We start from the raw sequence: 15,773 nt of genomic DNA on the forward strand, positions 1-15,773 counted from the left end.
TATTGGGTCTTATTTCCCTTAAGCGGTCTTCCTTTCTCTAAAGCATTTAGCCTGTTTTGTGAGCCTTTGTCTATTTACTCTCAGATCATATGAGCGAGAACAATTGCTGTTTAAAACACACACATACCCACAACAAAACTCCCAGTGTTATAGATTTAATCTAGATTATATTTTAAATTTGTGCTTTTAAAGAATTCAGAAAAACTTAAAAATGTTACTCAAAATAATTCAGGCATGCTACTTAGATTAGGCATTTACAGTTTACTACATTACGTGTAACAAAGATCAGTAAGCTTCTTTTAAACTTATTTTGAAACAGATGTTTATTTGCAGACGTATTTTAGAGTCTTCCAGATGTTCAGTGATAGTTTGTTGTTGTTATGTGCCGTGGAGTCGGTTGCGACTCAGCGACCCTGTACAGGGTTTCCGAGGCTGTAAATCGTTGTGGGAGCAGAAATCCTCATCTTTCTCCCGCGGAGCGGCTGGTAGTTTTGAACCGCTGACCTTAACTAGGTATCAACAATGTCCTTATTTCATTGATTATTGTTGATAGGTGTCATCGATTATAAATTCAAAGGAGGCAGAATATAAGGCCTAAAGGGAATAAAAATGAAAGCTAAAAATCAGAATATAGGATTTCCTATCTCCTATGTCCATATTCAAGGAGCTCTGGTAGTGTAGTGGTACGAATTGGGCTGCTAACGTCAAGGTCAGCAGTTGGAAACTACCAGGCTTTCTGCTCCCGTAGATTTAAAGCCTTGGAAACGCTACCAGTGTCGCTCTGACCACAGCACCACCACCATCGCCATGTCTATAGTCAGGCGGGTGGATTAATGCAACCGCACTTTAACAACATGTCTATATTCAGAGAGGCCTTGGTTGAAGATTTAAAGGTGTAAGGGAGCCTCACTGAGAATGATCATGAACAGATGGAATTTAGGCTCCTGATGTGGTGTGGTTAATGCACTGGACTGCAAAGTCAGTTTGAACCACAAGGTCGGAGGTTCAAGCTCACCAGCTGCTTCTTGGAAACCCTATACAGTGTCGCTCTAAATAGGAAGTGATTCGATGGCAACAACATTCAAAGAAAAGAGAATAATCTGGAAAACAAGGTAAATGAATTTAAAGACAAAGAGCAGGCAAGGGAAGTAATAGATTCAACAGAAAGGGGTACAAAACTCAAAAGTACTCATATATATGAGGAATTGATATTCTTTATAGAAATATTCGAAAAATAGATGAACAGAGTAAATTTTCCATGATTCTTGGAAAACAGGAAAACCAGGTGATCAAGTATACTAAACCAATATACAGGTAAAGCTTTAATATATTACCGATGTTTAGACTAGATTCCAGCTACAAAGAAATCAGGGCTTCAAATCCATGCATTCTGGTTCAAACTCATCCTGAGAATCTGCATCTCCACCCCAGAAATATTGAACCTACATTTTAAAACAATACTCAGGAGATTTTTATGTACACATAAGGAAAAAATTGTATTCATAAGAATGACCCAGGGATTGAGAAGAAATCACCTGAGGAGCTTGCTAAACTTTGATTCAGTAGCTCTTATGTGGAAATACATGTTCTCAGCATGGGGTCAAACCAGTAGGTACCTATTCAAAGCCTTGAAAGAAACCCCTACATTTATAGATCAAGCTAGAGACTAAAGCAATAGCTGGGAAGAATTTTAGACTAAAGATAATTAAGATTTACATGATATGGTTATTTACATTTATCATGCAAATGAATGTGCTAACACAAACTATCTTTTCTTTCAGAAGGTGCTGGAAATGTAATGAAATTTTTTTTTTTAAATAATGCTACATTTTTCTTAGAATCACTATCTTGAGGGAATAAGCTAAATGGAACAGGAGAGAAGGAAATCAAATAAGATGAGCTTGTTTTCTAGTCAAGAGATCTTTATATACAATTTCTTTAGGGCAACGCATTTATTTGACTGAAGTTTAATGAAACACATATTGCTAAAGTGCCTTAATATTAAAGAAAATTCAAATACAGTGTTTAGTAATTGATGTTTTAAAAACAACACTGTCAATAAGTATAAGGCAACCTGTTTAATATAAATTATTTATATTCAGTGTCCATATTATCACTTAAACTGCATAACTTATATTTTATAGAAGTTAACTGTTACCACTGAAAACAATTTGCAAATGTTTATAAAAATCACAAGCTATGCCAGAAACAAGCTATGTTAGATCAATTGATGTCTTTTCTGAGTCAGTGATAGGTTTCATGATTAGAAAAGATGTACTAAATCTACAGAGGTGTTTTGCTTCTGTCTCATTGACAGTTTCATATACAAGTTGGGAACTGAATATACCATTGTCAGAGAAGTTCAGGATTACTTGGGAAAATAAGGACGTGGAAGCAATAGGAGGTAAAATTGTATTAATAATATTTATTAAATTAGATAAGTAATGTAGATTTTTATTGGTGGTTTGAAAAGTAGAATAAGAAAAAAATGCAAAGCTTGAGGGGCTAATAAGTTCAAGAATGACTGAGGTATTAGATATTCCTTTCATATATTAGCATTACTGCTGCTGCTGTGTGCTGTGGAGTCGGTTCCGACTCATAGTGTCTCTGTACAGCTGCCGAGGCTGTAATCTTTACGGGAGCAGAATGCGTCATCTTTCTCCCGCGGAACAGCTGGTAGTTTCAAACTGCTGACCTTGCAGTTCGCAGCCTGATTCGTAACCACTACGCTACCAGAGCTCCTTTGCAAATATTAAAAACTATAATATATACATATGTGCATATGTAGCATGTGTGATTTATCTGAACTCATTTTTTAAACCTCTTTGATAATGATTTATACTTTTAAAATGAAAACTTGGATGTGCTATTTTAAGAAGTCAAAATGCAAAGAAGTTTGTTAAAGGGAAACAAAATTGACCCTAAATTAGAAGGTGAAATGGAGATTAATTATAGAGGGAAAATTGAGTATCAACTTTTTGTCTTTATCTTGTGATATCACATCAAGATTAGTGATAGCCAGCTAGTACATATGTCTACTAAGGATAAATTAAGGGAAAGAAAGTTAGATTCCAGCAAGAATGATTTAGATTAGCTTTTTGTCTAACCATCACTAAAAATAGAATTCCCAAGAAAATTAAAGAATGGCCTTCTCTAGAGTTAAAGACACCCATACTACCTGTGCAAAGTGATTTAACTGAAAAGAAAAAAATCAGATGATATTGAAGATCATCTAAATACATCATTCCTAAATGACTTACTTTGTTTTGGTAAAGAAAAAAATTCTGGTTGAATTAGGTATTGAAATAATTACCATAATCATGCACCTTACATATGAAACAGTGTATAAATTAAATTTTAATCTTATATTTAAATCTTATTTAGAGATAAATCTAAAACTTAAAAAGTACACTTAATATATATCCAATTTTGTTGTTGTTAGGTGATATTGAGTTGTTACTGACTCATTGCAACCTTATGCATGTATATTAGTTACGTTATGAAAATCTTAAAAGTGCAAACACTTAAAAGCTGTGTAATAGCTTTCAAATCAAGAACATGAACAAATAATGAATACCCTGGAGGGATTATTTACCTTTAAAATTTTATTAAGCTTTTACGTAATAAAACTGTTTTATTCAATTTTGGAATTTAATGTCATACATATAAAGATGTGAACATTTTCTAGAATAGTTCAGGGATTCCTAACCCCAAATTCTTAATGTGGTGATTCTACTAAATATTTTTAATTTTATTGTAAAATTGATGTGGGATTCATAATATGTAAGAAAAATCAAAACTTTTTACAGGGGGGGGGTTGATGAAAGAAGATTTTGGCTTAAATGAATTCATTTATGGGATTTAAAAAATACCATAGTTTGATTGATAACTTGATGAATTAATAGTTTAGAAGATAAGCAAGTCCAATTTTTTTATTTACTGAAACAGATTAGATTCCTTTCTCAATGAATTTAAAAAATCATTGGAAACTTATTGTCTACTAATTTATTGTGAATGGTTATATGCTAAAACCAGTCATCTTTCACAAATAGGCAAGTTTGGTGAGAGCTATCTGTTTGGTTTCTTGAGGTTGCATTTTGAATTACATAAAATCAAAAACAGAATTAATGGTTGGCACTAGTTTACTTATTTTCAGAAATCACAGTGGTCAAGTGGACAGGAATAGAATAATCCTACAGATACAACCTCATCCCAATGTTGAAAAAAAAAGTCTGTATAGACCCTTTTTAAAATTGCTTACAATATCAAGTTAAAAGTGGAGGAAAGGAGCCACAATTTCCCTTATTTTTAAATTGCCCTGGGCTGCTGACCAGAAAACATCTTCAGTTTCAAGTGTTATTAACTTAAAACCTTCACCAGCAATGAATTAATTAGGGAAACAATTGAGAAATCATATACAACACTACACGGTGATCAGAGTACCAGTGACATATGGAAAGGCCAAACAGTGAATTCTAAGTAATGATGGTTACTGGTGGAGACATGTTCATGCAACATACATGCACAAAATGAGTAATTATCACCATATACATGCCCACAGCAGCATGCATGGCCTTATGCTAAAACCCTATGCCCAGTTTTCAATTTGATTAATGTGATCATTCTATTTGTGGTTCTTTGTATCTGCTGTGATATAGTAAAAAAAAGAAGTGAACTTCAATTTTTTTAGCCAAGTTCAAATTATTTATCCAGAGGAATTGCCCATTTAAACATTATCCTAGGGTCGCTGAAGGTCATGCCAGTGATTTCAGACCAATAGAGGACACAGTTAAAATGATTAAAATATAATATAAAAAATAGAAAATGACTATCATGCATGTACACTTTACTACTACAGTAAGCTTAAAACCATACCCCCTGCCATCCAGGAACGTGAAACTAGTTTTAAGGAAACAAAAGAGGAACAAGTGAAGAGATGCTGTCGTGTAATACTTTGCTTATTTTCTTTAATCTTGTATTTAATTTTTTTTTTCATTACTGAAATAAGCCAATGTATTCCTTTTCTATTGGAATATATTTAATTTGTTTCTTCCAAAAGGTTTAAATATGTAGGAAATGCTGATTGTCAGTCTAGGCTAACACTTTCCCTCCCTCCTGGCAAGAAAAATAATCTCATAATCATCTTGGTGATCTAACTGAGAAAGTAACAATGTCTCCAACAAAATCAAGCCATGATGTCTCCACCAGGCACCTGGACTAGCTAAGGGCAGCATGGAGATGTTGCATTGAACAGGGCATACAGCAGGCAAGTAATCATGCCAAGTAAAGGGGCACTTTGAGCATCAGATGATGAAATTAGTGTTTGTACATTACCTTTGACATTGCGACCATTGTCTGTTTTTGAGCATATAAGGATAAAAAAGAGAGAAATATAAAAAGAAGACAAAAATTACAGTCTATACACTAAATTACCTCTGTAAAAACAATCAGAATAAAGGATATAAAAACAAAATTTCTATTTGATTGGAATTAACATTTTCTATTATTCAACAAAATAAAATGCATATACTAAAAATAATATCTGTGATAATAAATATTCATGCTTAAATATGGGAAATATTTATCTCACTTAATTTAAATGGATTTCAAGATACAGACTTTATAATTGTGACAGTTTGGAGGAAGATATTCCCAGCTGTATTCATTGTGATCAAAATAATCAACCTCGTCAAAAGCCATTTTTAGCATATCTTCATAAATCACTTATGTTGACTACACACAAAGGATGACAACACAACATTTTGCATGTTAAGTACTTTTTAAAAAATATTATGTAGCCTATTTCACTAAAAAAAAAATGTTTCTAAGATGACAGGTTATCTTAGTGAGCAATTATTTGCATTATTAATCACAATTTTATTAACTTCCCCATAAATACATTTCAATGCATATTTGAAAATAGAACATAATTCAAAGAGTCTTTTCTAGGCAAAAAACAACTGCAAAAAATCAGTGAAAGAGTTTACTGTTTAAAAGTAGCATGGAGTGTTCTAATTTATGTTAATAGTGCATTCAGTGTATATTTAGGGATTCATTTATATTAAAACAGGCAATTTCTAAGTCTCATACTTGAGTGTTTTCAGATTTATTTTGAGATTAACTATCTGACTCTTTGGTGCATATTTGCTGTTAACAAAATACGCTTTGCTAGTTTTGAAACAAACAAGTTTAAAATAAATGAAGTCATGTCAAATCCATTCAAATATATCCAAGATTTAAAAAAAAATTAAAAAATCTGTTCAACATTTTGTTGGCATCTATAATAACATTGTGCATATTTAAAATCTTAGGATATATCATAGTTATTTCAAATTTTACAATGAAATCAATTACAATAGGATGGACTATTGAATTGCTGGAGTGGACATTGTCTTGGACAGGAAACACAAATAAGATTGTGCCTCACACAGCAACTCTATTCCCTCTTTGAGGAGTCATGAAAAGCAAATGAGGATAGAAGACTAACAGTGAGAGATCTTGTATTATATAGAATTTGTACCTCGATAAGAAACTAGATTTCCAAAATTTAGGAGTGAAGGAACAACTGCTTGCAAGTATTTAAAAACTCTAATTCTGCTTATGTAAGGGGGCTTCAAAAAGATGTGGAAAAATTCCATTATCTTTTCATTTCATTTTTTCCAGGGATTTTTTTGAAATCCTCTCATCTATATCTATATCTATATCTATATCTATATCTATATCTATATATCTATCTATCTATCTATCTATCTATCTATCTATCTATATAATCTATAAATTACAATAAACCTAACCAAAAGTTGTGTTATATATTTAGTGCTGCTTTGATATTAGAAGGCAGTGTACGGTGTGTGTATTGAAGCTAGCTGAGATCTGTTTGGCACTCTTCCATGACAGTGCAAGTACAGAAATCAGAGCAAGCATTTAAAATCTTTACACAAATTTGTCAGTTATTTTATGTCATTGGATTTAATTATTTTTAAAAATACAGTTTAAAAATTTTTGTATATCTCTCCTTAAAATTTCATTTTTCTAGTAATGCATTTTTATTATAATTAAAAATGTTTTGGAGTCCATGAGTGTTCAGAAAAAAATAAGGTCTTTCATCACAAATTATTTGAGAACAGTTCTTAGGTACTTAATAATGTGAATTCAATGAAAAAAAAATCATGTAAAATATTATTCACTGATATATTTACAAAATACTTAAAGTTCTGCAAAGAAACACATAGCCTATATGTAGAAATGAACATTCTCTCCTTGCATGTGGAGACAATACTTTGAATTCAAAATTTGGTGTATTTGTAACTTAATATGTTAAAAAGTTACATGGATTCAGAAAATTAAAATCTATTTTAAAAGTTTTCCATCTGTCCTTACTAATAAGTTTCTAAAATATATTGAAGTATGTAGCTTTAGGAAGTATAGTTATTCTACAATAATCTGTGATTTTGTACCTAAAACTGCTCTAGAATTGAAGTACAAAATGTCCTCTATATTTATCAGTCTTAGTCACAGGTTGACTGCAACATCTGTAACACAGTAAGACAGTGATGTATTTTCAGAAAATAACATAGCTTGGGAGGAGGAGGAAATACAGGATAATCTTAGCACCAAATATATATGTAAAGTATTTGTGCCAAGAAATCCAAAAATATTAAATCATCCTTTCCCATAGATGACACTTCATTGTATCAGTAACTGTACACTAAGTTGTTAAGTGCTGTTGAGTCAGTTCCAACCCTGTATAGGGTCTCCAAGGAACAGCTGGTGGGTTTGAACTGCTGACACTGTGGTTAGCAGTTCAGTGCTTATCTTACAGTGAGTGCCACACCAGGACTAAGTAGAGAGCATAAAAATGAAAAGAGCAAAGTTAAATCATAAAATCTTGTCTAAACTACTCAGCACTGCTGTCAAAATAGGCTTATTCTGTGCCAAGCACTGAAACTGTATTGGTTTAAGATTCTTTTTTACCCCCTGAATATAACTATATGGTAATTCAGGTTTTAGGCATTAAAGCCAATCTCTGAAAAGTCTACATGATAGTCCAATTGAGTACCACAAGAACAAGCAAATTACTAGCCTGGGAGACATCAAGGCAAGTGGCCAGTTTCCTCAGGGCAAACCCCCTTCCAAGTCTAAAGCTCAAGGGGAATACACAAGCAGACAGTCACCAATAAGGGGAAGTGAGGGAAAAACAGTAATGAAGCTGTGACCTAAGTCCTACCACGTTCAATAGACTCCTATGAACCTGGGTGGAGACCTGGTTGGCAAGCAGTGTGGCAAGACCTGGGCACTCCTGAGCCAAGAGTCAGTGACATAGGCACAGAAGACTAGAGTGGAGAGGGAAGCATCCAGCTGATAAGAAGCAAGAGGATATGCAAAAGAATACCCACACTTGCAGATAATACCCATTTGACCTGGCTTCAATGGCTGGATGATCAGAACTCAACTAGAATAAGAAAGAAGGGGAAAAAAAGAGTAATCTGATACAATTTGATGAACTTGACCTATACCTATGGATGCTGTAGCTCAAAAGAGGGAACAAATCTTTACAGCGAGGATCATCCTCACCCCCTTGGTACAGACGGGAGACAGCGATGGGCAAGTTGGACATTGGCTACCCAAAACAGGGGGCTAGAAAGGCAAGAAAGGACTGGCTTACAAGCTTTTAAGAGGGAGTCTAGATCCAGAGGAAGCGGAGGAAGGTAGAATCTCCACTGAGTAGTATCCAATCTGTCTGGGTGGGGCTGATGAAAGGAGATGGTGTAAATAAGTGAATAATTGCTATCAGGACTGATTGTGAGGGTTGAAAATGTGAAGGTAGGCATTTTGTAGCAAAAGGAGACTGGTTGACTTTGCAGTCCAGGAGTGGAGGTTCCTGGAACCATCAAGAGAGAAGAGTGTAATGAGGAACCCTACCCAGAGAAACAGTGATGCCAGAGATGGAGGCAGAGACGATGATAATGGAGAGCTGGAGAGGCTGGGGACTTTAGACCCAGAGAGGGAGAGATGCTGTGTGCTGACCACCGAGGGGCAGGTTTGTAATGTATACCCTTTGGTTGGTTGATGATGCATGGAGGGGATTGCAATCATGACAATGAAATGATTTATGATAGGATGAATGTAAAGCTAATGTTCTCCCATGTAAACTATCACAGAAGTCATAATAATACATTAAAAAAAAAAAAAGTCTACATGATTGCTAAAGATGACCACACCAATAGGACTAACTAAAGCTTATGTTGGCCATTTGAATGATCATACTGATTTTTTTTTTTTCTTTTTAATTGTTGCTGTTCAGTCAATAGGAACCACTATTCAAAGACAAAATTACAGAGATTTCATCCTTTTAGGACATATTGCCCATCCCATCACGAGGTGGCACAGAGCCTTAGAAGATACTCAGTTTGAGAACTGTTCTTGGTTTTATTTTCCTTTTGACTGTCTTAGAACAACAAATTAAAATGGATGAGTTAATTGATCTTGTACATACATGCTTTTATTGTGAATTGAGTGATAGTTTCATGGAACAACATCGGTTTTGCACTCAGCCTATTGTACTTTGTTTCATTGCATATAAACTTCTAAAACCTATTTACACAATACCATTCCTTCTGTTTCTGTGATATTGATGTATTTCTTTTTTACTTTTTTCCCTGCCAATAATTTTCTTTGCCATTTCTGCTTTCTTTACTTCACTGTGCTCTTTAAATAAAGATGCAACCTTCCCTATGACTCAATCCTAAAATCCTCACTTAAATTCCAGTCTCTTATGGTGTCCATGACTCATTAGTTTCCAATGTGTGTGGTTTAGAAACATAATTCACCAGGATGGCCTTGTATCACACAAACATTTATTGAGTACCTGCCATGAATTAGGCAATTGGGCTGAGAATACTAAGGGTGCAGCACTAACTAAGCCATTGCTCCCGTGCTGAGGGAGCTTATGGTAATGTAATTGCTTGCATTACAGGGATGGCAAATATAAATAATAAAATACAATGTAATAAATGCTACTTGGTATATAAACACTGCTTTGCACACCCAGGTGTGAAATCATTTAATTCTTCTAGTCTTGGAAGAGGGAAATGATCCCTTAGGGAGAGAAGGTAGCTTTTGAACTGGGTCTTAAGCTATGAATAGCTGTGTCAACAGGCACAATAGAGAAAAGCACATTTAGTCAGAACAAAGAAATGAGCAGAATACTGAAGCAAACAAATGATGATATATTTTTGGGAAAAGGCAATGAGTTTTGTGCAGGTTTTGAACAGTGTGTATAGTAGGGGAGAACAGGGACTAGAAATGCCTTGAAAAGTAACTGTAGCCAATGGTTAAAGCACCTAGTGTGGTATGCTAAGGAGTCTCATGATCAGATTCATTTTAAAAAGAAAACTAGGAACAGCTGGGTATGATGGCAGCAGTCTCCGGAGTGATGCCAGCCACAGAAACTGCTGGCATCTCAAGAATCCAAAACTTTGGGATTCAGAATGTTGTGACTAATGTAGGAATGCATCAGATACTATGAGACTCAGAACCCCTAGGGAAAGTTCAGTAGCTCATCAGACCCCTGCTACTGCAAGATATAAAGTAGCATGAGTAAGGAAAATCACACAGGATTCATTGCATAGCGGAATTGTGGTCTCTGAAGATGGGCAGTACTGGGTTTGAATCCAGTCTCTGACACGAACTAGTTCTATAACCTTGATCCAGTTACTCATTTAACATATCTGAGCATCAGTTTCTTCATCTTTAAAATGGGGCTTAAAAAATCGTTTCTAACTCTTAAAGCTGTTATGGGATTCCAGGTGTGGCAATGCAAGATGAAGCTCTGGATTGCAAGGTCCGTTTGAACTGCAAGGTCAGCAGTTCAAACCCACCAGATACTCCTTGGAAACCTGTACAGAGTCACTTTGAGTCAGAAGAGGCTGGCAGCACTTAAAGAGTTGTTACAAGAATTAGATGAGAGTTAATGTGTGTAGAGCACTAACATTACCTCACACATTTTATCCATTATTGTACCAACAGTGAATCAAGTTTTGACAAAGCCTTTTATACATTTCCCTTTCACTATAAGGAACCCTGATAGCTGAATTGCTTAAATGCTTGATCACTAACTGAAAGATTGGCGATTGAACCCATTGCACAACTCTGTGGGAAAAAAGACCTGATGATTTTCTCCCATAAAGTGTACAGCCTAGAAAAACATTATGGGGCAGTTCTACTGTGTCAGATGGGGTCATTATGAGTCGAAATAGACTCCATCACTTTCACTACTTTCTAATTTAAGAATGTGAACATAAAAAGTCCAGGAAGAAAAAAATGAATTTGATTTTGATTTTCAAGTAGGTTTTGGTTGAGATCAGGACGTTCAAGTTTATTTCCACCCTACCCCCAAACATTTCCCTTAATCCCTATTTAGCCCTGATCCCATCAGTTAATAGTTTCTGATCACTCATTTAGCATACCCAATCTTTGAAAAGAGCTGGTCAATAAAATAGTTTTATGAAGGCACACTATATTTTTTGTCCAGGGCAAGATTTTTGCTGGAGAGCCAAGTGTTTATTACCTAACAGCATCACATAATAAGCACTGATTAATTAGCACACTATGAGGTGGGCAGATGATTGTTATACTATTATAGAAACCCAGACACAGAAGCCAGAAGGAACCAGATAACTCACTAGGGTTCAAAGAGGAAATCAATAACAATCCTGAATGTAGGTCTCACATTTTAAGTAACCTTTCATCACATTTCTTCCCTTAAGACACAAATAAACAACAGTATGAAAATAGCCTTTCAATACTCATTAATATATGTTTCCATATAAAAACACGTACCTTCGCTGGCATGCCGGTCTCTAAATATGGTTTTGGGGTGGACATTGAATCCTTCTATGTCATGCACTGAAGATGCTCTCCGTATACTACAAATGCTTTCCCTGGATCTAGAATGGGTCAGTTGGGAACTGGACTGCAGCATGTCAGGGTAGAGTTGGTCCCATTGCCTTTTGGGAGAGGAATGGTCAAGAGGTCCAGATATATTCACCAACGGAGAACACTTGCTGGGCTGTATCAAGGCTTTTGTATCATCTGCTTCAGAGGGGCTGCAGCTTTCTTTTGTAGGAGACTTAAAATGCTTCATGGCTACGGAATCATCACTGTGTTTAGATGAATCGATTACTACCATATCAGGGTCTTCTTGTGGTAAGGACTGTTTTCTATAGGTGAGAACTCTCAGCCCAGGAAACTTCAACCCAAAAAGTTTGCCTACAAATGGAGACAGGAAAGAACATACTATAAAATAAAAGAATACATCTCTTTAAATAAACAAACAATAACAACAACAAATACCACCACTACCAACATAATAGCTGTTGTTGACTTAGGTTAAAACCATGTAAAGAAGTTATTCATCAGTACTTAAGTAGGCCAGTTGAAGCTGACATGAGAGATATTATAGGAAAAAAAAATCTGAGAGCAATATGATTTCATCTATATTGTAAGAAAATTGTAAAATTGCTTTGCCATTTTGTTGATGGTCAGGTATATCCAGTAACAATACATTATCATTTAGATGACAGCAGAATTTTTATTTTTAATTAAAAACAGATTCATTATATATTCCACCTTCTAAAGAATTTGAGGAATGAGCAGAGTTTAGAATGGAAAACAAGGGATAAGTCACTATGTAAAAAGAGAGACAAGTAATTGGTACTGTGTGTGCATGTGTGAGCTCTTGTATGGATGTAACAGTGTGGATAACGAGTTGTCTTGACAAATCATTGTCTATTGGGCACTATTGTGAGTGGATGAGGGATAAAAGTGGAGTAAACTGAGTATGAGTGGTTCCTCATTTCATTTGGAATTCTTCAAAGGCTATTTGTTTCAAAAAAAGATGCATGGCAGAGAAGAATTTCTTTTACCTGATATTCTTATTTTTAAACATGCAAATAGACACTAACTATTATTTAAGGTGTTTCAGAGTGAATAATACAAAAAAGGTACACAAAATTTAATATTAACAGATTTATATTGAAAATTAAAAGATCAGCTAATAAACACATTATTATAAATACATTATCTTTGCTGGTTGCTGGGAGTGGGGCATGGGGTGAGGGGAGGGAAGGAAAGGTGGAGCACAGGGTAGGGAATAGACACAGGATAGTTTGGATGCTGGGGATGGGGACAAGAAGAAGGAGGGGAATGGAAGAACAAAGCAGATGGGAGAACAATTGGGCAGGTTTGCATAGGCTAAGTGGGACAGAGGTAAATAATGATGTATACACAACCTTGGAAAAACAGGGCCCTGGAATACAGGGATTGAGACATGGTTGGAATGTGGAAAAGGGGGGAAATAATGTTAAGATGCTTGGCTGTCTTTTGAATCTCGGTTTCCCTTGCATACAATTATAAAATAGACACTGGAGGGGGAGAGAAAGGAATAGCCATAAATATCAACATAGAAGTCTTGTAAGTCCATCTTCTGCCTATAACTGATGGGAATACCTAAAATGGGGGTACAATGTGCCCAGTGAAGGAGGCTTCCTGAGGAGCCTCTGCATTACATAAGACTATGGTTGGAATCCTGAGCAGCATCCAGAATCTTCAAAGGTGGGGAATTTCCACTTGAAAGGATGGGCAAACCAACTTAGAGTGGCTAGAAGAACAGAAGCTACTTCTTGAAAGAAAGACCAACAGGAAAAATACAAAACAATATAGGCAGACTGACTGATTACTACAAGAACAAGCAAGTTGCTCACCCAGGAGACATCAAGGCAAGTGGTCGGGTACCCTAAGAGCAAATCCCCTTTCAAGATTAAGACTCAATGGGAATACACACTCTTATTGATGACCACATTTGTCATCGATAAGGGGAAGTGAGGGGAAAACAGCAATGAAGCTGCAAGCTAAGCCCTACAACTTTCAGTAGACTCCTGTGAACCAGGGGGAAACCTGGCTAGCCAGCAGTGTGGCAAGACCTCGGGACTCTTCGTCCCAGAGTCAGTGACATAGCTGTAGAGGACTAGAGTGGAGAGTGAAGCGTCCAGCTGATAAGAAGAGAGGGTGTGTGCAAGAACACCCACACTTGCAGATAATACCCACTTGACCTGGCTTCAATGACTGGATGATCAGAGCTCAACTAGAAGAAAGAAAAGGAAAAAAGAGTAATCTGATATAATTTGATGAACTTGACCTACACCAATGGATGCTGTAGCTGAAAAAAGGGAACAAATCTTTACAGCAAGGATCATTTCCACCCCCCTCCATACACAGAGTAGACAGGGATGGGCAACTTGGACATTGGCTACCTAAAGTGTGTGTGTGTGTGGGGGGGGGTTACAAAGGCAAGAAGTGACTGGCTTACAAGCTTTCAAGAGGGAACCTAGATCCAGAGGGTAAGGTAGAATAGCCACTGAGTAGTATACAATCTGTCTAGGTGGGGCTGATGAAAGGAAATGTGGATAGGTCTCTTGTGATACAATAGTGAATAATTGTTATCAGTACTGCTTGTGAGGGTTGGAAATGTAAAGGTAGACATTTTGTAGCAAGGAGGGGAGTGATTAACTTTTCAGTCTAGGAGCAGAGGTCCCTCCTGGGACCATCACGGGAGAAGAACAGAGAGTGGGACCCTACCCAGAGAAGCAGTGACGCCAGAGATGGAGCAGAGAAGATAAGGTGGAGAGCTGGAGCACCTGGGGACTTTAAACCCAGAGAGGTAAAGTGGCTGTGTGCTCATGACCAGGGGGCAGGCTTGTAGGGTATACGCTGTGGTTCATTGATGATGCATGGAGGGGATTGTAACCATGGCAATGAAACGATATACGATAGGATGAATGTAAAACTAATGCTCTCCCATGTAAACTATCACATAATTCACATTAAAACATTAAAAAAAAAAAAAAAAAAAGCTTGTGAGTGGCCATCTAAGATACAACTATTAGTCTGTATTTGCTGGAGCAAAGAGGATAAAGGAAACCAAAGAAAACCAAAGAAATCAAAGAAAAATTTAATCTACAGAATTTATAGTCCACATGAACCAGAACTTCATGTATCCTGAGCAAGAAGATCTAGACGATGCTTGACTAACACTATCACCCATTCTAATTAGGGATACAGTAGATAGTCCCAGAGAGAATGGGAGCAAAACATAGACCGGACTTCTCATTCCCAAAAAAGGCCAGACTTACAGGATCTGTAGAGACTAGAGTATCCCCAAGATTACTGTCTTGATACTCAAGATACACCTGGATGTCACCTTCCAATTAAATAATAGATCGACTTATAAAACAAACAATATTATCTATGAGCACAGTGCTCTTTGAAATATTGAGGCCAAACCCAAAGAAACGCTGAGAAGGTAAGGGGAGGCAGAGAAGTTAGACTAATGGTAACAGAATGTAAATACTGAGAATGCTGATTCAGTACAAAAAAATGTAATTAATGTCATTGAAAAATATACATTGCTCTTGTTGTTGTTAGGTGCCATCGAGTGGTGTAACCACTGTCCATTCTGAATCCTTTGTTGTTGTTGTTGTTAGGTGCCATCCAGTCAGTATCAACCCATAGCAACCTTATGCACAGCAGAATGAAACACTGCCTGATCCTGAACAACAACATACATATTTTTCACTGGACCAATAAACAATATTCTTATGAATGGAGAAAAAATTGAAGTTGTCAAGAACTTCATTTTTCTTGGATCAACTATCAACACTCATGGAAGCAGCAGTCAAGAGATCAAATGACGTATTGCATTAGGCAAATCTGCT

The 15,773-nt window shown here is 36.1% G+C and overlaps 1 protein-coding gene across 1 annotated transcript in view; it reads right to left on the reverse strand.

Annotated features, from left to right (window-relative positions):
• KCNH7 (potassium voltage-gated channel, subfamily H (eag-related), member 7) overlaps positions 1-15,773 on the reverse strand; it is a 649,673-nt gene that overhangs the window by 188,418 nt on the left and 445,482 nt on the right. Inside the window, exons 4-5 of the mRNA XM_006867030.1 lie at positions 11,842-12,270; positions 5,335-5,355 (exon numbers count right to left, since the gene is read on the reverse strand). Of these exons, the coding sequence (XP_006867092.1) occupies positions 5,335-5,355; positions 11,842-12,270 (450 nt within the window). The remainder of the gene's footprint in view (positions 1-5,334; positions 5,356-11,841; positions 12,271-15,773) is intronic.

The sequence above is a fragment of the Chrysochloris asiatica genome, unplaced genomic scaffold (genome assembly GCF_000296735.1).
Source record: "Chrysochloris asiatica unplaced genomic scaffold, ChrAsi1.0 scaffold00099, whole genome shotgun sequence".
Taxonomy (NCBI): Eukaryota; Metazoa; Chordata; class Mammalia; order Afrosoricida; family Chrysochloridae; genus Chrysochloris; species Chrysochloris asiatica.